General features: G+C 51.0%; 1 protein-coding gene across 1 annotated transcript in view; it reads left to right on the forward strand.

Annotated features, from left to right (window-relative positions):
* Positions 1-3980: 3980 nt before the first annotated feature.
* SNTB2 (syntrophin beta 2) overlaps positions 3981-27388 on the forward strand; it is a 46358-nt gene continuing 22950 nt past the window's right edge. Inside the window, exons 1-2 of the mRNA XM_075939793.2 lie at positions 3981-4476; positions 24904-25117. Of these exons, the coding sequence (XP_075795908.1) occupies positions 4035-4476; positions 24904-25117 (656 nt within the window). The 5' untranslated portion in view covers positions 3981-4034. The remainder of the gene's footprint in view (positions 4477-24903; positions 25118-27388) is intronic.

Consider the following 27388-nt stretch of genomic DNA (forward strand, 5'->3'; position numbering starts at 1 on the left):
CGAAAATGGCGATCGGGGCTTTTTTGCGCAAAACCGCGTCTAGATTGGCACGGACACTTTTCCGCAAAAAGTGCTTGTGCGGAAAAGCATCCGTGCCAATCTAGACGCTCTTTTCTGCAAATGCTTTTAACGAAAAACTTTTCCGTTAAAAGCATTTGCGGAAAATCATGCCAATCGAGACGTAGCCGAAATGTTAAATCCCGTTTAATTAGTTAACCGGTTAACATAATGTTTGACCGGTTAAGCAATTGATCGGGGGCGGGGGAAAGCATGTCCAGCCCTGGTGCCTCCCCTCGCCCACTGGAGCCAGGCTGGACCAGCCCCTACTGGTTAAGCATGACCAGTAAGCAGCACCTGGTATGGGTAATGTTTACCAGTTAACCTTTCCTGCCCCTAGTTGAAAGGCAGTTCCTGGTGCATGTTACTGGTTTGGTGGCCCTTTTACAGAAAGCAGATGCTTGATTTCACTGCTTATGCCATGATTCAAATCCCGAAGGTGCCCAGCCAGGCACGGGGACCCAGCTTCAAAACGTAGAACCTGCATGTGCAAAGGGCCCAGCTGGCTGCTTGTGTGTGCAGTCCCAGCGTGCCCCATGCGTGGGCATGCGTCTAAATCCGAGCCCAAGCATCGCTGCAGGCAGTTACAGGAACACCGAGGGGCTTGTCTAAGCCAAGCTGAGCGAACCGTTCCAGCCCGGCCTGTGAGAGTGTGGAGTAGATGTTGGTGCTGCGCACGCAGGCAGTGACTTGTGTGCATGCTGTAGCCACCTGCTTTCACCGCCTGCCTGCTGCTGGCCTTTCCTGACAGCCCCTGCAGCCTGTACCCCCATGACCCTTCTCCTCCAGGCCCCCTTTCTCTTCCCGCTCCATGTTGGATGCCCTTGTTCTACTCCCACAGTTCTGAATCTGCGTTTGCCGCGTGCGCTGGGCCTTACAGTGTGGTGTGAGCACCCCGCTTCCATGACCACGCGCCTGCCCCCCTCTGCCATCAGTTAGCCCCACTTGCTTCTTGCTGCCTTCCTGTGCCGGCTCCAGAAGATACTCCTGTGGACAAGCAGTGGTTGGGAGCAGTCTGAGAGCTGCTGCTCTGTGTTTTCTTAGCCTTTACCAGTGATACTTTGAACTGTGGTGCACAACCAGGCTTTCTGGCTCCGAGGACCCTGCAGCTTGCTTTGCAGGCCCTTCTAACGCTGCGCCAGCAGGGGGCACCGTTCCCTTAGCTGTTAGGTGGTTACGGCTCATGGAAACAGGGAGACTCAGTTGATCTCCCCATAAGATTTACTGGGCCCTGCCTTAGTGCAGGAACTGGCCTAGGTGACCATTCCAGGGCCCTCCCAGCCCTGTGTTTGTCATTCGAAGCTGCTGCAAAATTGATTGTGAATGTTTCTGAGCTGAAACCACAGGCTTGAAAGCGGTGCAGGGCTGCGGGGGCGGCTCCCTCTAGGCTGTCAGCTTGTTACAGCTTGGTCCGTGTTAGCAGGAAAGGAAGTTAATTCACAAAACGTGAAGAACGGGGGTGTGCTCAGACTTGCAAAACCTCAATCACTGAGCTGGGGTTTTCCTGCTGATCCCTGGAGGGAGACCACTGGCTGTAGCTGGGGAGTGATCTGTGGGCTGCATGACTGCTCCCCCCATGGGGATACTTCTCCAGTCTGCATCTATGTGGTTGCGCCCATCACGTTCGGCTATTCTGCCATTTCCATTCAGCTCCTGTTCAGAGGCTCGTTTTGGCTGTTGTAATCCCCCTCCTGCTGAAATCCTGTGGCATGTCACCTTCTAACAAAGCACCGGGCTGTCCCTTATACTTGTGATTCCTATGCAGCCCTCTTGGTACTGCTGTCACAAAGGCCAACCCCTGGATCAAGTTACAGCATCATCGCCTGGAGGAGAAGGCTGAGAGCTCTCAATCAGAACTAATTCACCAGGTCGCGGTGAATAGCAACTCAGCAGATTTCAGCAGCTCCGGTGAAATTAAGCAACATTTCAGTTGCTCTGCAGTTCCCATTTCAAGGCAAAAGCTCACGTGCGGGGAGAGCATTTATACTAAATGGTGAATCAGATCAGGCCTCTGTCCCATCCTGCTTGGGAGCAGAAAACCCCAGTGCAAAGAATTGTTCTGGAGTGTAGGTTGTTCTATGGAGAAGAGCAGCCCCCTTCCCCCCCCCATCCTTGTGCTGTGGGCTGCTACCCCTTAGCATCATTTATACATCTGAGCAGCAGGAAACCTCCCATTACCAAAGTGCAGTTGGTGTTTTTTGATCACAGCGATTGTGTTAACAATTAGATTCCCCCTGTGCTGCTGGTAGTTCTGGAATAGGCAACCTCATTCTTAGGGGGGAGGGATAACTGGTTTGAATGTTGGCCTGCTAAACCCAGCATTGTGAGCTCAATCCTTGAGGAAGCCATTTAGCGATCTGGGGCAAAATCTGTCAGGGATGGTATTTGGTCCTGCTGTGAAGGCAGGGGACTGGACTTGATGACCTTTCAGGGTCCCATCCAGTTCTAGGAAATAGGCATCTCCATGCATTTCACTTTTACATTCTTAGAACTTGTCTCTGGTCATTCCAAAGCCCTTGTCAAACTACCTAGTTACATATGATACCTGGTCTTATAGTCTTCCCAAATCCCAGTAAGTTACATTGCACTGATTGTGGCTGTTTGTTGTGTATTATATTTAGTAGAGGTCTGATGTGCAACACACTGGCTTGTGCACATAAAACTTGCAGCTGCTGCTGTTTGAGCAGTAGACAGAGCTAGAACACGGGGGTGGGGGGAAATGTAGTTTAATCTTGATATGTGACTTCTTGAACTGAGTTTTTCCTAATATTTTAGCCAATTGATTTCTAAAGCAAAAATGTCTGTCCTGCCTCACGCTGCTCTAATTCACAATTCCCTTTCATTTTCATGAATGAGAAAGGGGTGTCAACTTCGTGTGGTTATTGCTGCCTGAACCACCTGCCCCCAACCCTGTGCTCACAGGGTGCTAGGCAAAGGGCTGGCAGGCGTTGGTTGTACTTCCCCTCTCAGTAGGTGTTGTGGGGAGTCTGAGATCATTGGTGGGAGTCTGAGATCATTGGTGGGTACATCTGCTTGAGTTAAAAATAGGGCTCTGAGGGATCAGTAGCCAAGGCCCAGCCTCAGGCAGGAATTCAGCAAGCTCCGGGCTGGTGGGGCTGTACTAATCTCAAGCGGGCCTGTAACCGAATTTCTGCCTTAAGATTGGATGTGCTGCCGCCCGCTGTCTAGCCCTCGCTCTGCTCCCCTTGTTCAGGGCTGCAGCGGGGAACGGGGAGATCAGGCTACCTTTTTCCTGGAGCAAGAAAGTGAAGCAAAGGCAGGGGATCTGGAAAGCTGGGTGTTGGTGTTCCCCACGGGGCTTTGCCTTCACTAGTCCTGCAGTAGGGGAGGACCTAGGGATGTACTCGCCTCCCTCCTTTCCCTGTTATTAATACAGTTTAGCCTTGCATGGAACTGTTCCCAAACCATGCCCCAGCTTTGGGCTTTTTCTACACTGCCACCCGCCACAGTGCCCCAAGGACAATAGTATTTTTCAGACAGACCATCCCCGGCTCTGGACCCAGTCGGGTTTGGTTCTTACTGCCTTGGCTGGGGCTGGATTGGCTGGTTGAGGGCACAGCTGGCGGGGCTGAGCTAGGGCACCGGAGGGGCCCCTGGTGCTAGGGTGCTGCTGGCCCAAGCTCTGTGCAGACCCCTTTGGACGGAGTGTGTGTGTGTGTGGGGGGGGGGGGTGTCTATGGCTCTCAACCCCCTTGGCCTTGGGAAAGAGGGCGGAGCCGCAGAAGCCCCGCCCACTCCGTGGGAGGAGCTCGAGGCGTAAGCCCCGCCCCTCGCCGCCCGTCCCGGGGGGGGTGCGTCCCTGCGCTGCGGCGGGGGCGGGGCTCCGCCCCGAGGCCCCGCCCCTCTGGCCGCCGGCCGCCAATCGCGCGCGGGACGGAGGCCGGGCGGGCGGCGGGCCGGGGCCGCGCCTCTGCTGAGCGGGCCGGCGCGCGGCGGGCGGTCGGGCGGTTGGCGGCATGGCGGTGTGGACGCGCGCCGCCAAGGCGGGGCTGCTGGAGCTGCTGCTGCGGGAGCGCTGGGTGCGGGTGGCGGCCGAGCTGAGCGGCGAGGCGCTGAGCCTCACCTCGGAGCCGCCGCCGCCCGAGCCCCCCAACGGGCTGCCCAACGGCGCCGGCAGCCCCGAGCCGCCCGCGGCCGAGCCGGCGCCGCCGGGCGTGCGGCGGGTGCGGGTGGTGAAGGCCGAGGCGGGCGGGCTGGGCATCAGCATCAAGGGCGGGCGCGAGAACCGCATGCCCGTGCTCATCTCCCGCATCTTCCCGGGGCTGGCGGCCGAGCGCTGCGGCGCGCTGCGCCTGGGGGACGCCATCCTCTCGGTCAACGGCACCGACCTGCGCGACGCCACCCACGACCAGGCCGTGCAGGCGCTCAAGCGCGCCGGCCGCGAGGTGCTGCTGGAAGGTACCGCGGGGGGGGGGCGTGTCCCTCGGGGCCCCCCCGCGACCCGCCCCCCCCCAGCCCCGGACACCGGCTCCCCGTGGGCGGGAGGGGCGTGTCTCTCAGGGCCCCCCCGCGACCCGGCCCCTCCCCCCAGCCCCGGACACCGGCTCCCCGCGGGCGGGGGGGGCGTGTCTCTCAGGGCCCCCCCCCCCCCGAGCCCTGGACACCAGCTCCCCGCGGGCGGGGGAGGCGTGTCTCTCAGGGCCCCCCCCCCCGAGCCCTGGACACCAGCTCCCCGCGGGCGGGGGGGGCGTGTCTCTCAGGGCCCCCCCCCCCCCCGAGCCCTGGACACCAGCTCCCCGCGGGCGGGGGAGGCGTGTCTCTCAGGGCCCCCCCCCCCCGAGCCCTGGACACCAGCTCCCCGCGGGCGGGGGAGGCGTGTCTCTCAGGGCCCCCCCCCCCCCCCCCCGAGCCCTGGACACCAGCTCCCCGCGGGCGGGGGAGGCGTGTCTCTCAGGGCCCCCCCCCCCCCCGAGCCCTGGACACCAGCTCCCCGCGGGCGGGGGAGGCGTGTCTCTCAGGGCCCCCCGCGCGACCCGGGCTCCCCCCCTCCGAGCCCCGGACACTGGCTCCCCGCGGGCGGCCCCGCACCACGGGGGTGTCCCCGTGCGGGCGCCGAGAGCCGGGCGCAGAGAGCTTGAGAAAGGAGAGTGATAGAGACGCAGCCGGGTTAGGCTGGTCGGGCTGAACAGCACAGGACTAGGCAGGTTTATTAGGTGACGAGCTCGCCTGGGCCAGACCCACTGCCTCAGATCAAATAGTGGAAGAAAACTGGCACGATATGCCACTGTTTGAGCTTTCGTGGGCCAGACCCACTTTCTCACATCATCGCCTAATAAACCATCTTGTTCATCTTTAAAGTGCTGCATGGTCCTGGTTTTGAGAGCGGAGAGTGGCCCTCCTCTTCCAGTCTGTCCTCTCTGAGCAGCCGGCGGGCGTGATGGGCATTAACTCAACTCTCTGAGCTGCCCGCTGTTAGAGGGGACATGTCCTGACTCAAGCCCGCATCCTGCGTGAGAACTTGTCCCCTCGCGCTTGAAGATCTGTATTGACGTGTGCTTGTGTTCTCACGGTAGTGGGTGGGAGTCCATGCCTAGATTTGTCTGTTGTTTTGGGAAAATTCATGACCTGTAACTCGGGGCCACAAGCTGCCAGTGAAGATGTAATCTGGCTCCTCCCTTCCTTTCTTAGGGGAATCGTTCACTGCCTGGCTCACAGGCTAGCAGCAACATCTGCTGGCTGCAAAAAGCCCTCACCCATGGTGCAATTCTGATTCTCAGGTCTCTTGTTGTGGCTTTTCCTCCAGTAGAGCTGCTGCTGCTGCTCTGCAGTTGCTGAGTGAGGCAACATGTGCAATTGAGCAGATAAGGTAGTATTTGTGGTTAGAAGCCCCATAGCTGTAACTGAGAATGCGGTTGTATGGTCTTGTCCACTGGTGCTTGAGCAGTACCATTTGTGATCGATGTGCTCCAATGCTACTAAAACAGACTGAATCTAAATGCTGGGCTGCAAAGCAACAGGCCAAAGTTTTCTGTTTACGTGGAGGTGGAAGCTCTTTAAAACAGTCTTCGCTTAAAATAGAGGCCCATGTGGATTAGGGATGTAAGCCGAGTAGTCAACTACCCGATAAATTTAGGCTTATCGGGTAGTCATGGTGCTACTTGCTTCCCCTTCCCCTCTGTATCAGAGGCAGCAAGGGAGGAAGAAGCATGAGCCTGACTCCTACTACATTTAAACTGCAGACCCACGGGGGGAGGGTACTGAGCACCCCCCCCATCGACTAATTAAGTAGTCGATGGAAATTCTATCAACTTATCAATTAGATAATTAACCGCTACTTAACATCCCTGGATATGTTGGTTTTGTGGGAATAATCTTTTCCCTAAAGCAGAATCATTGCTGGTCTAAAATGTTCATGAAGAAAAGCAAGTTGCAGTATTAAGTGATGGATTTGTATTTGTGTCTGTAAAGTAACTGGCATCAAACTGCTGATTGCTTGAATGGGAGAGGTGGGCATTCTGCAAAGAGCATTGAGCTCTGGGGCTCACGACTTTGGACTGTTGGTTGGAAGGAATGGTCTGAAAGAAGCTGGGATAGCTTCACGGGAAAGTACTTGAACTCAGCTATGAACTTTCTGGCTCTGACAATGCTTATTTGTCAACTTGTTTTATGAAAATTCTTGCAAAGTCTATTCATGCTGTTGCAAAGATGGTGCTGAGAGAGGTGCTGGAGATTGGAGGCCTATTGAGAGGGTGTTAAGAGGAATTTAGCTATAGAAATGTGAAATACGTAGCAAACTTTCTGGGTGTCTGGCTGATGAGTCTTGCCCACATGCTCAGGGTTTAGCTGATCGCCATATTTGGGGTCGGGAAGGAATTTTCCTCCAGGGTAGATTGGCAGAGACCCTGGAGGTTTTTTGCCTTCCTCTGTAGCATGGGGCACAGATCACAGCTGGAGGATTCTCTGCATCTTGGGGCCTTCAAAGTATTTGAAGGCTTCAATATCTGAGACATAGATGAGAGGATTATTCTAAGAGGGGTGGGTGAGATTCTGTGGCCTGCACTGTGCAGGGGGTCAGACTAGATGATCATAATGGTCCCTTCTGACCTTAAAGTCTATGAGTCTATAAGCTGACCCATCATTGGCAATAATTATCTGGAAGATGATAGAAGAAAGAAAACCATAAAGCTCCATTCAGAAGGGTGATAAATTATGGGTGTCTCCCCCCCCCCCCCCACTATTCTAGCTATACAGTACACTGCTATATCAGGCAGCATTTGTTTAATGCTGTGAAAGGATTTGATTTTTGCTGGAGGTAAAATGTGGTCCCGGATTACTATTCCTTTGGAAGCTGTTTCTTTGAAATCTTCATCCTGTTGTGTGGAGATATTGGTGTTCTCTTGTTGTTTATTACACAACTTTGTGATTCAAAGGAGTTAGGAGCATACATTATCTGCAGGTGTAGGGAGTTGACCCTATCATTAGTAATGTGGTAGCAAGTAGGGGAAACTGAGTAGTTTCTCTTCAAAACCAAACAGAAAAGTAAAACTTATTTTGCAAGATGCTTCAGAAGGCAAACAGACACCTAGATTTCTGGAGAGGTAATTGTGTCAGAACCGGGACAGCTGATTCCTGGCTCGAGCTGGGTTCCCCTGCTGTGCTCCAGCCTTTTTACATTTAAGGCTGATGGGGCAGCAGAGGGACCTGGCACTAGCCGGGAATCAGCTGGCCCAGCTCACCCAAGGTCCCCCCTGCTGCGCTTCAGCCTTTTAAATGTATCAAGAGCCTACTGGCTCTTAATACATTTAAAAGGCAGAGCCACAATGGGGTTGGCTCCCAGGCTGGGAGCTAACCCTGCTGTGGCTTCCCCGCTTATCAGCTAATCGACTAGTCAATGGAAAATCTGTTGACTAGTTGATTAAACTAAATTTAACGTCCCTAGGATTCAGTTGGTGCACAGTTGTTGTGAACCCCAGCATGATGGCCAGAGCTGCCAGAGGATGCTGATTCACCCCAGCTCAGCTGTAACCTGATAATTTAAGCCTTTAGGGCCTCTGCAGAGAAAGTTAATACTGCTCTGGGGTGGCTGGGAAAAAATGTCACATCCTTTTGCTAGTTCTAATCAGAGTTATTGCTTTTAACAAAATAGAAATGCACTTGTCACTTAAGCATCTCCATGGCTTTACATTTAAGATGATGGGATTGCTGGTAGTAGTCTCTAATTATTGGATATGAAGCAGAGAAAGTTTCCATTCAGATCCTATGTGCTAGACTAAATATTTTGCCTCCTTCATCTGCTTCACCTTTAGCTCCCTGTCTTGTGGTGTAAGGTTCCTTTTGATCCTCTTTTCCAGAAGAACAAATGACTATACATTTCACTCATAAGATTTACAGCTCTGAGATACCAGAGCTTTACAGTCTAGAATGCATTGCAAGGTGCTTCTTGCTTTCTAGAGGGGATTGTAATTTTACTAGTTCATCAGCTGTACATTATCTAGTGACCCTTTTGTACCTGGCTCAAGTGAGAGCACTAGGGTTTGTCAGTATGTTCACATAACACAAGAACCAGAGGTCACCCACTGAAATTAATAGTAGGGATGTTACATATCAGTTGTTTTAGTAATTGTGTAGCCACAACTATTTTTAGCGGTTACATGGTTACTAAAAAACTCCCCAGGGGCAGGGCCAGCAGCCAGTGCACTCCTGGTCCCACTCCCAGGGAGCCCCCTGCCATCCCGTGCTGCTGCCTCTGTGTGGTCTCTGATTTTTCTGGGTGTGTCTGGTGGGGAATAGAGGGCATGGTTCAGGAGCTTGGGGTGCTAATTGCACAGCCTCAAGGCAGTAGCTACAGGAAGAGCTATGGAGTATCACACTGGTCCCCATGAAGGTTGGGCACACAACACTGCAGACACACTAGCCTAATCCTCCCATTTTTGTACTGGCTTCTGTAGTTCTGACCGCTGAGGCTATGTAATCAACCAAGCATGACAAGTGTTCTGAGACTTAAAGTACTGAGGTGACTTTGCAGGGTGTGGCAGCACTGAAAAATGGCATTGAGAGTTCTCTACACTTTATCTCCTAGATATGTTTCCTGTCTGGCAAAGCTGCAGGCCATAGCTCCTTCCCCCCGGCCTTGTTGCCCAGAGCAATATGCACAGCCTCCCCCACAGGCTCTGCAGATGATACTGTTTTAAATGGTGACAAGAATCAGAGGGAGAGCCGTGTTAGTCTGAATCTGCATAAACAACGAAGTCCCGTGGCACCTTCTAGACGAACAGATTTATTGGAGCCTAAGCTTTCGTGGGCAAAGACCCACTTTGACATGCATCTGATGGGTCTTTGAAAGCTTAGGCTCCAATAAATGTTAATTTAGAAGGTGCCACAGGACTTCTCGTTATTTATGCTTTAAATGGGTCAGTTCAAAAGAAACTGCCCTGATGATACCCCTCTGCTTCCCCCTCCCCTGTTCTCCTAGCTACTGAGACTGTGTATTTAAAGCTGTGTTCTGATCACCTTGCCAAACCCTTTCTGGTTCCCTTTAGTGCTAACTGTTGCCGTCTCTGTGCTTGTGTGCCACCTTGTTAATTAGCTGCTGGAGGGCATGCCCACTCATGTCGTTTGCCAGCAGATGCGTGTTTGGCCCAGAGCCAGTGCTGAAACACTGCAGTTATTGCCACAATTTGGCAAGCGAGTCTGTGAAAGGCCTAGGTCTTCTTACTAAAGCTGGTTAACAATCATCTTGGTGTCTGCATAAGTGTAATGCTCTGTGTTCCAGGAACGACCTACAGCGCCACCGTTAAGCTGTAGTATGGCCAGGTTTAATCACGTCACCGCCTACCAGTATGAAAGAGACTCATGAAAATCTGCTCCCAGGCAGCCATTGGGAGCTAACTGAATTTTGAGGGGACAGCAGCATTCTAGCTTGAGGGGTGAGGTGAGCCTGTTGTAAACATTTAATTCAGGACTCGGTAACTGGAGTCAAGTAAGGAACAAAAGTAGGTCTGGCTCGGTAGGTAGCAGCTTTTACTGCCGTCCTCCCTAACATCTGGCATGGTCAGAATATCCCACATGCTTGTAACCAAGGGCCATTTGAATAGCTGGGAATGAATGAAGTCTATGGCATTGGCACGTGGCATTAGGGGTCCTCATTAAGGGCTGCGAGAGAGGGAGGATTAAGATCCTAGTATGTTTGGTGGAGAGAGCCCCTCCCTAAGACAGCTTCCATTGCATCAGGGCACAGAGCTAACCTGGGTTTCAAAACTCACATGACCACTTCCTCATTTGTTACTTTATCTTCATTCCCAGGCAATGAGCTTTAAGCTGGAGTTCAGGTTGGCAGAACACCTTAGTAACTTGCAAATGGTGAATCCTACACACCCAACAAGCAGCACAACCCAAGATGTTCAGAGTTTTTCAGTTTAAAGAAGCCCTGTTGGTAGAGAAGTGCACTGTTAGAATATCCCCAGTCTCTATGTCTGCAGAGATCCCAGTCTCTCCTTTGTTCCTTTCACAGCATGGGCTCAGAGCTTGAGAACCCCTTATTCAGGCAACTCTGTAAGGTGGGCTCTTGGGAACAGACTGCTCTGAAGAGTTCAGAAGTTTGAGAAGTTCAGTCTGCACCTGTGGATGCCTTAACTTTGTTGGAGAAGTCAATGTCCTATTGCACTGTCTGTATCATGGCACCTTCCCACTCTCCTGCCGTCTCTTCCCATAAACTTTAAAGAGTGTGGGGTCCACGGAAGTTCTGAGGGCTGATCTTTCTTTCTGTAGAATGTCACTGCACTTACCTTGTTCCTGGGTAATGCTCTGTTTTCCTGGCAAGCCCTGGCAGGGTTGTGTGTCGATACACTAGCTGAGGAACAAGGTGCTTAAAGAGAGCTTGATTGGTATGTGTGTTCCTGTATTGTGGAAACACCCCTAGAGGCTGCAGTCTGGGATTGGGAGCCTCCGGCTTTGGCAGCTTTGTTTGTATGTCAGTAAGCTCTCTGAGCTTCCCTCTGGACCCGCTCTGAGGGTTTGCTGCTCCCCAGCACTTCCAGGTTAGTGCTGAAATCAAATACTGCTGACAATGAGGAGTGCATATGTCTGTGACCATCACCAGCTCACCTCACCCTTCCTCTCTGGTGATGTTTCCTCTGGTGGGGTCAGATTGATGGGCTGAACTAGTTCAAACTCTTAATTTCTTATGAGCAGATGCAGGCTTCAGGCTGATACTCCCTGGGGAACAGTGGGTTAATGTTTGACCTTAGAAGTGAGAGGAGGGAAGGGGAACATATGTGGCAGTATTGTAATGAGAGAGTGCATGGCAATCTGTTCATATCATTGAAAGGAAGTCCAAGCTCTTTTGTCCAGATGTCCAGCCAGCATATTAGAGGACAGAAGCAGTTTGTCTGCAGAAGCCTAGTCTCTTCTCTCCTCCCCCCCCCCCCCCCAAGTGCATCCACCTTGAAAAATCTCTGGCATTCTTGGATCCTTCCTCTGGGTTCTTGTTAACACATTCCTGTTTAGTCACCTTTGCCACCTACTGCCTTCTAGTTCCTCTCTAAGCTGTGACCTCCAGTGTTTGAATAGCTCCACATAGTCCCACTCTGGAAACAGTTCAAAACACCAGGCTTTTCTGAGTAGCTGTCATATGGATTTCACCTTTGAAGAGCTTTGTTCCTGTGGTGTAAGGGCCTTACAGCTTGAGGCATGCAGCAGATGTTTCAATGGGTGAGAGAGGGAGCTGTTTGTCGTGGCACAAGACTTGGTAAGTTATGGTTGATTCAAAGTAACTTGGGCTGACTAATAGGGCTGGTGGTCACTGGGTGAACCTTTGTCACTGATCTTCTGGTTTTCTTTCCTCCCTTTGTCCCATTGGCTAATTGCCTTTCCAAAAGCTATCAACAGAGCATCTGGTATGGTCCCACCAAGTTAGAGAAGAGGCATTATGCAAAGTTCTCCCTGAAATGCTGAGAGTTCCCTCCCTGGCCTCGGCAAATCTTCCTTCATTGATGCTGTAAAAATAACTTTGTGGGAAAGCTGCTGTGGCAAAGCAGACTGCTCCAGGGTGTGTTCTTGGCTATGTGGCTAGGAAAAAGCCTGTGCTTAGTCAGTCACCTAGACAAGTTAAACCATAGGTGTTTCATACTGTTACAGCACGGTCCTTGTTATGCAGACACACTGTTTGCCTTTGCTACAACTCTTTCTTCGTGGCTGTGTTTATAGTACAGAGCCTTGGGCTCTCACTCAGAAGCTCACTTACTCACTGTGTCGTCAGAGGGGTTTTAGTGTATGCCAGGGGTGTCCAAACTTTTTTCAAAGAGGGCCAGATTTGATGAAGTGAACATGCGTGAGGGCCAACCATTTTGCCTGACATGCTTTGAACCATTAAAATTAAATGCAAATTAACTATTTTATGCAAAGTTCATTGCAAACGGCATATTTTTCATTTCGTCACATGGATGACAAATCTAAACAGGTGTTAAATCACTCTGCCTTTCATATCTGAAGGCCAGATGAAAAAAAATCCAGGAAGCTGAAATATATGTCAGGAACATTGTAAAGTACATTACATATTATTGGTAATAAAGGTTGTCTGTCAACTTTTAAGTTAAAAAAATATGAACAGGAACATAACACCAAGTATACATGTTGTGTCCAAATATATTTATAACTGATTTAGACCAACTGACATTAACTGAGATTTTACAATGTATTCATCTCAATACATATGGATTCGTTGGGGGCCATAAAAGATAGATATTGCCAAATTACCTGTGGGGCCATATTAAACCAGAACACGGGCCGCAATTGGCCCGCGGGCCGGACTTTGGACATGCCTGGTGTATGCTTTTCCTCTCCTGGTTAGAATTCTGTGTTCACTTGAGATGGCACCATGCTCTCGATATTTCCATCCGGATAGTTCATGGATTTGTAGGGCCAGAAAGGACCACTGATTTGGGGCTGTTTTCATGTCCCCAGTGAAATACATATTCATATTAGGAAAACAGGCTGCTAGGTTGTAGCCAGTTCCCTGACTTCAACAGCTTGAGCTCTTGAATGGTAACCAAATGCTCAGTTTTGTCCCCACTGGATTGCAGGCTCCAACTGTTACAGGGCAGCAGCAGCAGCCCCGGCTGTCAGAGGTGTGTTGGCTTTTTCCTTTTCTGTAAATAAGATGTGAAATGCTGTGAAGCATCCTTCCTCAAACACCAAATTCATCTGCAGGGTCAGAATCCATACCTGGCTTACAGTTGGGGTCCAGGTGTGATCCAGACTCATTAGCTGACCTGAGCAGGGCACAAACAAGACATTCTGTCCTGTCCTGAGAGGGATGACCCTTTCAAACCGTGATTCCTATCTGGGCACCTTACTTCTGCTCCAGTCTCTCTGAAAATACATGATCCAGCTCTTGAAAATGGTGGTGACAAGCTCTTGGACTCTGCTCCTTCCTCTCCAAGAACTGGTCATGTTACACTGCCTTTTCTTGATCCTCTTTGGCTCACTTGTAGCTAGGAGGAGAGCTGCAATGTTGGAAGCACTAGGTTTCCAGGCGGAGAGGAGACGGTCAGTTGCTAAGGGTAACCCTTCTCCAATGTGGGTTTTCAGTGATCAGATTCCATTCTAGGCCTTTATAGAATGTCAGCATACGCCAAGATGTTTAAAATGTTTCCTTTGAGTTCTAAGCAGCCTTGGTTGGCCTTTTCTGTAAATACGCCTGGCTTATCCTGAATGAGGGTTGAGCTGTGTTTGGCACAGTCAGATGTGAAGTTCGGGCTGTGCACATGTTTTGCTGCCATGGTCATAGCAGCTTTTGGGGTTATCTGATCAGATGAGTTTCACTCAAATCATTGAAGGCTCAGCTGCTCGTAGATTTTCCTTTCCAAAGAGTCAAGACTTTAGCCCTTCCTTGAATGTTAGGTTGGGGCATAAATGGCCCACCTGTGTTCTACCATGTGGTGTATTCTTTGGTGATAGTTAACTTCCTAACTGTATTGAGTGAGTTGCTTGGAACAAAGATTAGGGATGTTAAATTGCAATTAATTAACTAATCAAAGAGTTAGTTGATTAGTCTATAAGAAGTCCCACTTTCACATTTGAAATGTACAAGAGCCCAAGTAGGGTCTCTTGTACATTTCAAAGTTGGCCTCCACTGCGCCCCACCCCCTCCCACAGAGCTGGGGGAAACTGGCTTTTAAGTCGGCTCCCTCCAGCACCTCCTTCTCTCCCCCCCCCCCGCTGCCTCTTTGTGATAGAGGCAGCAAGGGGGGGAAGCAGCTAGTCAACTGGTGTGTCGACTATCCAAGAAGCTTTTGCGTATCAGATAGTTGACTAATCGATTAGTCTCTTACATCCCTAACAAAGATACCAACATCCACATCTGGTGGCCAGCTGTGTAGCAGGCCCCTTTGTGGAGTGTTGTATTAGTGCTTCACCTCGCAGCACTCACCCATCCCCAGCAGGGAGGGGAAGATTAAGGTGCATGGGGCTGTGTAATCCTGGGATAAGCTCTCTGCCGGCCTGCAGGAGGCTAATATTAACTCTAGTTTACTGCCCTCAGCAAGGGCAAGCTTCTCTTCACAGCATGGATCTCAGTCCAGCTCTGCTGCACAGCTGAACCGACCCCACTGAAACAGAACTGACAAAAGGGAGCAGGTGTAACCTGGTTATCTGAACTATAGACCAGTGAGCTTTTTCTGCATGGGTGTGGCTCTTTTTCCATCCTAACATTCAACACTTACGGCTCAGCAGCCTCTGCATATGAAGCCTGGGTCCCAGGGAGGTGAGCAGAGCTAACCATGTCTCAAGCAGAGACCTGATTCAGCAGTGGAGCTGGCTGCATTAGTGCTGCTTTGTACCCCGGTATAGCCCCTGGTACTACTTTGGCTGTGTAGTCAGGTGCTAAAACGTTACCTCTTGGAACGCAGCTTGGGCCATGACCAAATGCCAAGTTGTGATCCAGCACTGCCAGAGCCCGGCTTTGTCTGACACTGGCTCGGGGTGATGTGTTAGAGCCCGGGAATCAGGGAGCAGTAATGCAGAGTGGATGCTGCCTTCGTCAGAAGTCTGCCCGTACCATGCCATTCAAACCAAGTTTGGACTAGTCGGAAGGCTCTGGGCCCTGTTTTCGAAGAGCTCCCCTTCTGTCTGGGCGGACTCCAGAGAGGTGGAAGGGGCCTTGCCTTAATGTCCCCTTTGCTGGAGAGAGCAGTATCTGCTGAGCTCAATTCAGCAGTGTCACATCTTGCTTTGAGCTCATGGCCTGACTTGGTGACTGAGGGCCCCCCATCTCGTGGTCCCAAGGCTGACGGAGGCTCCTGACAACTTGTTGCACTGTGCGCGTGATAGGGGAAAGGTGGGGGAGTTCAAATTTCTGACAGTGAGAGGAAAAAGAGGTGGCGTGGCTGATCATGCTAGTCAGGACTAACAGCAACACTTGGACTGGAATGGTGTGGGAGCTATTTCCAAAGGGTTGAGTGGGAAGGATGGGTGAAGCAGCATGAGCAATCATGCAGAAAACTCTTGCAAGGTTGGAGACCTCCTAGATGCTGGGTAAGGCTAGTATGAAGTAGATGCAGGGGTAGGCCAGGACACAGAAAGGCTAATGGATTTGTCAATGAGGCAGGGGTTCTGAATCGGAGATTTCTTAATTCCTCTCGGGGGTTGGCTTTGGCTGCTGCAAAACTCATTGCACAGAGTATTGCCTGTAAGCAGCATGCCCCAAACCCAGAGGTCTCCTTGTTTGCTGGTGTTTGTTATAAAACTCCATTTTTGAGACATTTGAAACTTGATCACTTTGAATGAGACTGAAACTTGGCCAGCAGGCTTAAGCTGAGAGGTGAGATAATCTATTAATCAGCTTTGCCAGGTTGGGATCACTTGCTTTTAATGAGCATAAAAAAGAAACTGCTCTGCAATGGCATTTTCTCCTACATCCCCCGAGCAAAGATTTAGCTTTAAAACTATAAGGTTGCCTCCTGCAGCTTCCTGCAGGAAATGGGATCTGAAAAGCTGTAGCATCTTCATTCATATATGGCGTGTGTGTGTGTTAGTCTCTAAGGTGTCGTAAACTACTCGTTTTTAAAGTTACAGTCTAACACAGCTACTCCTCTGAGACTTTAAAAGGCAAAAACAAATTTAAAACCTAATGCGTAACACTTCGTAACATGAATGACAGGTGAGCCTGGTATTGGATCTTTCTGTATTGACTGTTGCACAGTTCCAGCAAAATGCCAAAGCCTAAAAGTCAGCGCATCAGACTGTCTGGCTAATGTGCCGGTAGTTTAGACTCACAACTAGTGGAATCAGCTGGCTGCACAGCACCCGTGTAATCCCTCTGCTGTTTCTCTCTCAGCCCCTCTGCTGGTTTGTCATCACAACACATTGTCTTTGCTTTCTGTGTCCCATCTTCGCATGGGTTGTTGCATTCCTCTAGCTGCTTTTGGTTATGTTCTTATCTGACATGATTGGGATACTCAGCTGGATCAGACCCAGATTAAAGTCAGATCAAAAGAGTCATCCAATTCTCATTTTTCAGGACATAAACTCAAGAAGGGTAGGGTGCTGGAACCACTTACAGTTAGCTCGCAAGCCTTTGTCAGCAGCTCTTGTGTGGATATTGGCGTTTCAAAGGAGCATGTGTAGCCAGCAGTACATGCGTTGTGTGCATTTGTGGCTCAGGTTACTTTGAGGGCCCAGTGTAAGGGTTTTGATGCTCATTTCTGTGCTATGGCAATTCTCTGGGACAATAACCATCAGAAACAAATGGTGAGCAGAAACCTCTGTTGAATGGGGCTGAGTAAGTAAGGCAGGCGTTGCTGTAATGCTGATTTCTGTCCTGTTTGTGTTCAGGAGAGATGTAAAGGGAGGACTATCCCCAAAAATGTAGTGGGCAAATACCCCCTTGTGGCAGAGTCTGTGGGAAAGCCACGCTCATTACTGAAACCCTCAACTTCTAAACAAAGCAAATTGTTCTGCCTCAGAGGCTCTGAATGCCTGCGTGCCCTGTTTTAGGTTAGCAGTGCACATTGTCTATTGTGTGTGTGTTTCATTGGGGCAGGATGGCATATTGTTTGGGGGCTTAATGGTGCTGTCATGAATTGGATTGGAAATATTTGCCAGGGAGAGGACTAAGACTCTGAGGGCCTTTCAGATTATTTTCCCCAAGCTGTAGAAAGTTTTAGTTTATAGTGGGCTATAACTAGTTTGCTTTCTTTTCTTCTCTACTCTCTGCTGGCTTGTAGTTCATTACAGTTATTGTGTTCAGCTTTGTCCCCTTTCTTAGGGAAGACGTAAAATTAGGATTTACTGTCAGCTGCCTGTTTTCAGGGTCTAGTTCCTCCGATTCTCTGCTTGCAAACATGTCTGATGCCCAGCTGCTGCAAAGCTAGGGCATTTAAAATGTGAAAGCTAAGATGTTTTCCCTCTTTCCTTGCCTTTTAGGTGGGCCTGGGAGGATGAGATTTTTAAGTGCTGATTTTCATCATACTCACACAAACCAGCAAAAGCTAATTGGCATCAATTACTGAAATTTACAGATAGGCAAAGTAAGAAAAATGCTGCTTGAAAACATAAAAAATGCAGACTTCGGGTATTTTGGCTTGTGAGGTTGTTCATTTGTATTTTAATAGTTCTGAGGCTTTAACTTGTTGAATATCATCGACTGTTGTTACATTTCCCACTGCTGTGAACATTCAAATAGATAAAAATGCTTAAATAAACATTGATGTTGTTGGTCAGTTATTTAAAAACAAAATAATTCTGCCAAGCCTACTTGCATCAAAAACATCCATGCCTTTCCAGAGCTGCCAAGGTCAGTGGTTCTCTGAAGGGCTGAGGGGAGAGAGCATGTGCAGAGCTACATAGGGGAGCTTGTCATGTTAGGACCTAATCCTTTATCTGTTGAAATCTCAGTGGGCGGTTGCCGTCGAGTTCAGTGAGCCCAGGACTAGGCCCTCCATCAAGTCTCTCAGAGTAGCTGTTAAACAGGAACCACTGCAAGACTTGCCTCTCGGGATGCCAGCTAATGTTGGCTTCAAAGGAGCTGCCATGTGAAGGGCCGGCGTTCAGTGCGGCTCATCTGTCCGCAAATTATTACTGATGGGGATGTAGAAAGGAAAAAAAGGCCCAGGACTCGTGAGGAGACTCGTGCAGGTCTGATTTGCCCCTAGAAGCTCTGGTGAGAACTTACACGTGGCGTTCAAAGCCAGGGTAAGCACTCCCTTAATAGTGTCTCATTTGTCTGAGGGACTGAGAACCGTAGGAACAGGCCATGCATGGAAGAACAGGCCATTTGAGTAGGGTTCCTAATTTTGGACCCTTAGAGGTAGGACAATATTTTCTAACTTTAATTCAGGTCTAGATGTGTCCATCCTGTGGAGGCCAGATAGGTGGATGCACACTATGCCTCTGTTCACGCAGAGGTCTAACTGGCCAAGAAAACAAACTGCTTCTTCCAGCTTTGGAAAGAGCTCTGACTACTTCCATTCAGTCTTGGGACATCCCTTCACTGTCTCGGCTGGAGGATTTGGGCAGGGTCTTTTGAGGACATAACACAAGCTTCCAGTTTCTGATGAGCAGAGCAGCATGAGGCTGCATTGAAAAGGGCTCCACCAGTGTTGACCACAATGTTGTCTTGTGTTGAGGTGTCATAATTATTCTTATCAAAACAGGCTTTGCATTTTAAACTAACAGAGGAGGAAGAAGAATCTGTAGATAGTGAATTGAGCTGATTTGTTTCTGGTCACAGTGCCCTTTAAAATTTTAAACTAGATCTCATCCTTGTGCACCTCATTTGTATTCCTAGATAGGCAGAGGAAAGAGGTGTCCTGCCCTCTCCACTTCCTACAGCAGTGACTACGGCTGGCAGAAAGCTGGCAGAGACTTCAAGCTCTGGTCCTAGCTGTGTAGCTAGTGGCTTCCCCTCAGTCAGGGACTTGACTTCCTTTAAACCTTCAGTAGCAAATGTACAGCTTGATTTTTTTTTAATTAAAATTATTTTAAAAGACTATAGTAAATTGAGGCCTTAAATTAGGTTGTTACAATTTAAGGTTTAATACAGGTTGAACCTCTCTTGTCCAGCACCCTCCGGACCTGACCAGTGCCAAACCAGAGCATTTCCTGAACCACAAGAGGTCAATCTTGTCTAGCAGCATGACCAACACTTCCACAGCTTACTAGGCTCTGAGAAGACATTGAGGGGTACGTTGGAGCTAAAGAACAGCACAGACCCCTGACAGCCAGGACTGGTGGCTGTGAACAAACTTTATGGGACCTCGGGAAACTTGGCCACACCCATGCTAAGTGGACGTTCAGCACACTAAAATCATGCCGGGCCACGGATGTTGTTGGACCAGAGTGTGCCAGATTAGAAAGGTTCAACCTGTATTTAATTTAAATAGGTTTATTTTTAAAAGAAAAATCCGATTTAAATGCATCCATTTAATCCAATCTGTTTTAATCCACCCATATTCACAGGGCATCTTTGCCCCCAAGTGTTCGGCAGGGGAGTGGCCTTGTCTGTCCTAGGGGAATCTTTTGAAAATCTTTTCCCCTTGCACTACCCCCCCCCCCCCCCCCCCCCCCCGGAGCCACCACCATTGGAAGCCCTACTGCAGACAGTCCACCTGTTGCTCACACCTTTTCAACTGTTTTCAATGCCTGCTGGGAGCAAGTCTCAGCCATTTGCTAGCACTGGTTCTGCTGGACTGCCCTTAGCAACACTGAGGGATCTTTCCAAAATGCCCTCAGTGTAGGCGAGGCTAGTGTGAGTCTGTTAGCCTGCTCGGAAAGTGCTCCTTCTCACTGTACTCATTAGTCATGTCTTCTGGGGGTTGTACAAATGGCTCCCCTCTCTCCCTTCCACTGCTGACGCCAGAGAAGCCTTTGGGACTGTGCCAACTTGGCTAGAAACCCCCCAGTGTGACAGAATCCTGGCAGCTGAGAGCGCAGATCCTAGGCTACTGGTGAAGCGTCAAAAGCTGTGGAAACTTGGAGAGAGTCATCTTTTTGCAGGCATGACTACAGATGAGCTCCAGGATGGGATGGCAGTTGACCCCTTGGTCCTATCCATTGTGCTGGTTTATATTCTCTTTCCTACTTCAGTTCCGTGCCTTGTGCTGCCAGTAAGTGGGGATGAACTGTCTGGTCCCTCCGCCCTCCTGAGGGCGCAACTTGTAGGGGGAGATGATGCATCTGAACTTGATCTGAAGAGCCCTTGTTTTGAATGTGGAGGAGTTTCTCCAGGTCTGAGAATTCTTCTCTGCCCTTAGTATTGATGATGGCCTTTTCTAGAAAGTCCTGGTTGCTCCCCTTCCCTCTTTGAACAACTCGGGGTGGATCTCTGCTATTTCACTCCAGTAGGGCTAAAACAGCAAGCGCCAATTAACCAACCAGCCATTGCCTCTTGCTCTTTGAGTGCAGTTGTCTGACAGGGAGTGGAGGGAGCCAGGAGGCTACCTGCTATGTAGATTCTATCTCCGGCTTTCCTGATGCTTCTAATCTCTTGGAAATGAAGTCCCAGTCCACACCTCTGAGTCTTTGTGGCGCAGCATGTTTTTATAATGTTCTTCTCTGCACCATTCCCTGTCTGCACCGCTGGAGTCAGCTCTCCCTCCCTCCTTGTCTTGTGATCTATATAGAGCAGAGGGAGCACATGCCAGGGAAAGAACCATCCACCAGTATAACGTGGTGCAGAATGCGTTGTAGAGAAGAGCTGGACTGGGTGGCAGCTGGCAGCAATGTGGAGCGATTCCCCAATTGGGGTAGTAACTCGTGGTGGTCTGTTTCCCACTGACAACACAGCACGCTGTTCCCCACCTTTCAGTAGGCATTTCCTTTTTTCCCCAGCAGGGATAAAGGATAATCTACTCACTCCACGCAGAGCATGTCCTCTGCACTGTCATTCGCTGGTTTGGCGGAGCTGTCTGAGCCCTTTGTGACACAGGTTCTAACACCAGTGGGATTTGGTTCAGGTTTCTGTGTAATGACGCCGTTGAGATTTTGAAGGCTTTTCTGGAGGCTTTGCTCATCTAGCCGCATTCTGCACATTTTTGTGCTCTGGACAGGTGCCAGGGGCTTCTCGCGATCAGTTTGGCCTGAAACGCAAGGCCTAGCTGTTCATAGCCAGCATGGCGGGAGTTAGCTGGCCACAGCCTCAAAGAGCAGGCTTAGATGCCTCCTGCTTGAAACTAGTTTGTTCAGGTTTGAGCCTGAAGTCTGACTCTGAGAAGGGAGGGATGGCCAGAGAATTGGAGCAGGGCAAAGTAAATTCCTACGATCAGCTTGGGGAGGGACTGAAATTGTGCCCCAGGTCCACTCCTGTGCTGGCCAGTTTGGGGTGTCTTCTGGAAGTTGCATTTACAGAGTTTGGTTTGGATGCTGGCTGGCAGCCCCGGGAAGTGCTGACCCACTCCTGAGGGATGGAAGAGCACCAGCGAGGGATTGATGGAGTGCTAATTGTGCTGTGGAAGGCAGTTAGTGGTTTCTGGGAACCAGCTGGTGAAAGCTTTGTGGCTATAATAAATAACCAGCCTTATGTCTCAAGCTAGATGGTTAGCGCTCACTCAGCCCGGACAGGATCGTGGCTCAGCACACAGGCTGGGGCAGAGCGAGCCGCCTTGCTTCAGAGAGCCTGGCCGCTGGGAAATGCAGGGATGACACTGAGGGGAAGCTGGGTCTGTACTGCTCTTTGCCTTGCATTAGCAGGAGGGGATGGTCTTGCAGAATAGCTAATTCTAGAGCACGCTGTTCCATGGCACATCAGAAGCGACCCTTGCATTAGTCTGTGTAGCCCCATGCAGTGTGACTGTGGGTATGCCTATGGGGACGCTTGGTTTGTGGCACACTGGGGTGTGAAGTGGATTTGTGCTAGCCTGCGAAGAGCTATTTGTCCATCTGGACCCTGGAGTAGGCACATCAGAGCTCACTCGGGGGACTTTGAGGGTGTGGCAGGGCAGTGCTGGTACATTTCTACCCTGCCTTGCCAAAGTGTTCACACAGGCTGTGAGACCGTCGTGAGACTAGTCCCATTCTGAATCCATTTGCCGCAGAAATTCACGTCTGGTTAGAAAGTTGCCAGAGGGTTTGACCCTTACAGGAGCCGTGATGTACAACAGTCTATTCAGAAGCACAAAAATAGTAACTAAAAAGTCCTTGCATTCCGGAGAATATCTTGGCAGCCACCCCTGTGTCACCAATGCTAGCACCCTCTTCAAAAGAAGCAGGCAGCTTGATGTGTGCAGTAATTTTCCAGAACGCTTGGAATTTAGGTGTGAGCCCTACATGAGGCTTTGTGCAGCTTCTCTGGGTCCGGGAAGCTTCTGAGACAGAGAAAGAAGGAGATGATTTTAGAAGTCCAATAAACTCCAGAATTCAGTAACCTCTTCAGCCTCGGAGACACACTCCTCCTTGTAACAAACCAAGCAGTTAATACCAAAGAGCTGCATTTCCCTCACGCAGGTTTTTTGTGCCCTAACTCAGCTGTCTGGACACTGTTCTCATTCTCAGCAGGGTGAGTTTCCTGTGGCTTTTAAGAATCTAAACTACGCCATTGTTTAAATGTCACGTTCTTTGCAGAACCCAACTTCAGAGAATATCTTATACAGGGTAAGGGGAATGCTGGAGTCATGGCAGCCCAGTAGTTCCACAGCCTGCATTTGCTTTGGAACGTACAACATGTGTTTTCCTCACCCCAGCTCCCCCTCCCCAGTTTGGAGGGTGTTTAATGCGCAGCTTGCAGGGATGAGAGGCTGAGAATTAAAGGTACAGGCAGCTTCCAGTTAGAAAGCAGGTTTTTGATCATTCTCTCAAGTTTTATTGAAAATAAACTTACGTGCCTGGCAGATTCCAAGTGGGTTCTTGTACCGGCCTAGTTCTCCTAGGGATCCTGCAAGGCAAATTGGAAAAGGGGTTTGGGTCACAAGAGGGGTCCAGAACTGAGTGGATTCATTTATTGAGATGTTTCCTGCTCAGAATTCGGAGGGGGAACTCAAACGTGTTCTGATTGGTGGGGCTTGCAAGGCCATTCACTTTCAATGCTGGAGCGGATCAATTCCTAAACTGCGAGGCAGCTGTGGCCAGAACCCTATTGGTGTTGAGGAAAATCAGAAAGCTGAAAGGGAAAAAATGGAGGCGCATGGAGCCCATTGTTTATCACAGACACAGCTTCGGAGGCCTTTGCCGTTGTCTCTGGATCAAACAACTAGATGATGGCAGACCTGGCCGTTGTTGGTGTTTGCAAGCATAAGCATAGCCCTGTGCTTCCTCCCAAAGGAAATTAACTTGCAGACACCCTGACTAATCAGTGCGGGGAACAGAATGGGGGCATACAGCTCCTGGAAGTGAGCAAATGGGTAAATCCCCGTGATAGAGGGCGACGTGAAGGTGACATGCAGGAAGTTGGGCCAGGAGCCCCTTGTGTGCAATGCGCTCTGCCTACACAAGCTGTTGAGTGTACAACACCCCAGCCTGTTGCTCTTGGTGAGGATTGGTTGGGTAGCTGTAAGTATAGGAACTTCTTTTTGCTAGATTAGACTAGGTGCCCTCAGGGGAGGCTCTGGACCTCAAAGCAGCTTCTTTCTTCCTGTAGCCACATGAGGGGTTTGGGTGTGCATTGGCTCCTCTTGGGGAACCCTGTGCCAGCCACCTGTGCACAAGCTTCTCCTAGAAGTCCACCCCCTGTATGAGCCGTGAACAATTCCTATTTTGGGTGCCGCTTGGGAAGCGCCATCTGGCTGGATGGTGAGCCAGCGACCCCAGCCCTGGCTGCTCCAGCAAACGCCCGGGTTCTAGCCCCTCTCAGGCAGGCTGTAGTTCTTGCATGCCCTGAGTGCTACAGTGCTTCCATTTGCTATAAGGAGGACTGGAGCTCAGAGGGTAAGGGACTTTCCTGAGGTCCAGAGCAAGCCAGCGTTAGAACCCACGTCTCCAGGCCCCTGCGTGTTCCCAGACTGTGGCTCCAGGAGCTGGCTGGTACTTTCTTCACTCAACTAGTGTTCCAGCTGGCGAGGTCAGGCAGTGGTAGGGCCTCGGGTCAGTGCTGTAGCTGATGGTGACATCACCAAGTGTCAGGCTGTAGCGTGTGCCTGCAGGAGCATCTACTCGAGAAGTGGCCTGACCTGTCTGTACAGAGATGGGCCCCACTGCCATATTATCTGAGCAACTCAGTTCTTACTCTCTCTCTGCTCACGCACCCTGGGCAGCAGGGCAGGGCTGTTCTCTCCACTCTGCTGCTGGGGGGCTGAGGATATATGTGGCCGAGCAGGGAACTGACTAGAGTCTAGGCTAATGCCTGGAGCACTGGGCCCCCATCTCTGGCAAGTGCATGCAGGAGTTGTAGGGGAAAGGAAGAATTGCAAGTGCCATAAAACACTTTCTGTGTCTGATAAACCTCTGATTTCAATATCCAGAGACCACTGCTGAGATGGAGGAGGTGTCAGGCCTGAGGCCATGGATGAAGGGAGCAGAGCACTGGAACTGGTTTTACAGAGGCTAGACAGCAGCAATCTGATTTAATCTAAGACGAGCAAGTCCTTTCCTGGCCTCATGGTGTGCCTAGAGCCTGTCACCCCAGTGCTGAGGACACCTCCCTGTGGAAATAATGAATGAATGTTTACTCTTTCCCACCCTGCTGCCAGGCAGCTGAGAGCCTGTAGAAAAACAGAGGTGTGAAGCTACATCTTCACGGTAGACCATGCCCTGAGGCCTGCTTGGCGAGTCTCCCTCCACTGGCAGGCAGTGCCCTCACAGTGAGTTGCAGACCACTGCTCCCTGCTTGCTTGTTGGGGAAGTCAGCATGCTGCTCTGGGCCTCACCTTTCTGCACAGGAGCACGCAGTGTTTTGCGCACACACCCCTTCCAAAGCAGCCCAGGTGCTAACGCGCTGTCCTCTCCCACCTCTGTTCTTAGTGAAGTTCATGCGGGAAGTGACTCCCTACATCAAGAAGCCATCGCTGGTGTCCGACCTTCCATGGGACGGGTCGGCTCCCCAGTCACCGAGCCTGAGTGGAAGTGAGGACTCTGGCTCACCGAAGCACTACAATGGCGCCAAGGACAGGAAAGTGATCCCTCTGAAAATGTGTTTTGTAGCCAGGAACTTGAGCATGCCGGACCTGGAGAACAGGTGAGCTGGAGCCTAGGGATGCCGAGACCATGGGGCACAGCAGGCTGCTCTGGGCGTTTTGGGGTAGTGCGGGACGTGCAAGGGGAGAAACGATTCCTTTTTGACTGCTTTGCAATGTGTGAAGGCGTCTGGGAGGCTTTTTAAAAGCTGCTTTTCCTGCTTGGCTTCTTGCTGGATGTCAGGAATGTGTCTGGCAGCTATTGGGAGGCCAGAGCACTGGAACAGGAATGTCCTAGGCAGGAGTCGGAGTCTGAGAGCTTTTCTCCCAGGTGCCCTAGGAGCTGGAATTAAATGGGAGCTTGCAAAGAAAACCAGCGTTTGATCCTTCCTGCTCTTCACTTGCGAGCCCTCGTGTTGTCACAGTCCTGCTAAATCTGAATCCTCCAGCAAACACAGGCGAATGAGACACCAACCAGGAACCACACCAGACTTTGGCTGTGTGTCAGGAAAGGGCACAGATGTTTCTCTCCTTGGCAGGCCCCCTTGCATGAGAGACCCCATGGTATGAGCTTTGTACCTTCACGCAGCCGGGGAAAGCTGTCCTGTTTGCCTGTGATGCACTAGGACCCCAGCAGCGGAAATGCCTGTGCAGCTGCCCTTGTAGCAGCAGCCATGGGACTTGCTAATGCTGCCTTGAGCCAGCTGGGAAGCTGGTGGCCTGATTGCTTTGGTGCTTCCCAACATTCAAGGTAATAGACCAGCTGCTGGTTGGTTCTCAGGTAACTTCACCCCCTTGGGTAGAGGCTAGAGCTAGGAGTCCGGAGACATTCATTCTAACCCTGGCTCCAGTTCAGACACCCCCGACTAAGGATGTGAAATATCGGTTAATGGAATAGTCGAGTAACCTCATGAGTTCTTCGCGGTTAGTCGACTATTCTATAGTCCCCGGGGCGGGGCCGGCAGCCAGTGCGCTCCAGCCCCACTCCCGAGGAGCCCCCTGCCACTCTGCGCTAGGGATGTAAGTGTAGCAGATTAACTGATAAGCAAAAGCGTATAGGTTAATGCTACAGGCTACATGCGTTTCCCCTCCCCCCACCAGTACATTGTGTAGCGGGCTGGCCAGCAGCCTGGCTCAGTCCCGGCTCGCTCTGGATCCAGGAGCTCAGACACACATCCCAGGCTGCCACCCCACGCTGCTGCCTTTGTATCAGAGGCAGCAGCACAGGGCGACAGGCAGCCGGTCCCAAGGGAGCCAGTTCTTGCAGTCAACCAGCCCAGTCCTGGAGAGCTGAGCTCCTCAGCTAGAAGGTGTTGTCATTTCCCGTAAGGTCCCTGGCAGTTTCAGCAAGATCTAGCCATGTGGATTTCCTTCCCAAGCATTCAGTGAGGAGTGAGTTCCACCCCAGAAGTAGCTGTTTTATAGGTGGGCGTGGTTATTCCTTCCCTGCCACTAGAGGGGCTTGGGAGCCTGAGCTAGGGCACAAGACCCAAGTGGCTTGAAGGTGCTGTGCAAGTGGCAGGCTCCCTGTGGCTGTGTGAGCTTGTACCTGGGGTCCCTGACACCGTTAGAGCGCCGCTGTGCCCCAGCTTGTGGAGCTGAATGACACACACAGGGCAGGGATATGAGGGGAGCAGCATGGTCCATGGCTACAGCAGCCATGTGTGCACAGACCCTTGTGCCGCTTGTTTGGTCACAGGAGCTCCATCTTCAGGGTGTTTGTATCAGCCCCTCCGCCTGCAGCCCGGTTACTTGTGATGCCTGTGTGTTTAGCGCTGGGGCTAGCAGAGGAAGTGTCCTCTCCGGGTGGCTGGCTGGATATCCACAGGATGCCTGGATAATGTGCGTGTTGAACCCTGTCCATGGAGGAGCTGCCTGGCCGCCTGCCACACGCACGCTTCCGCGGAAATGGCAGTTCCTCCGCTGGTCCGTGTTCCCAGCATCGGCTTCCAGCCGGCTCTGGAGAGGATGCTCGGGCTTGGCTAAGCAGCAGAAGATGGACTAAAGGAGGCTTAGGGTGGGGACAGCTGTGCCTCGGGCCAATCTCCTGATTCACTCATCACGTCGGAACTGCAGCTTGCAGGAAATTCTCCGTGGTTTGGCTGCCAGCCAGCTCTCTCCACTCCGCGCCCCTCCTCCCCCCAGGCCTCAGCCAGAGCGGGCTGGCTGCTGCGTAGGGCAGGCAGTGTTTGCATTTTGCTGTGTTGCTGGGGCCAAAGGCTGCAGCCCAGGGAAGGATGCAAACCCCCTCGTTTGAATCACTTTTTTGGCACGGTAGCCTTCTAAACCAGAGTTGAGGTGGACTTGGACTGAACCTCCCCTAGGCCTTCCCT

The sequence above is a fragment of the Pelodiscus sinensis genome, chromosome 12, assembly GCF_052426305.1.
Source record: "Pelodiscus sinensis isolate ZL-2025 chromosome 12, ASM5242630v1, whole genome shotgun sequence".
Lineage (NCBI taxonomy): Eukaryota > Metazoa > Chordata > Testudines > Trionychidae > Pelodiscus > Pelodiscus sinensis.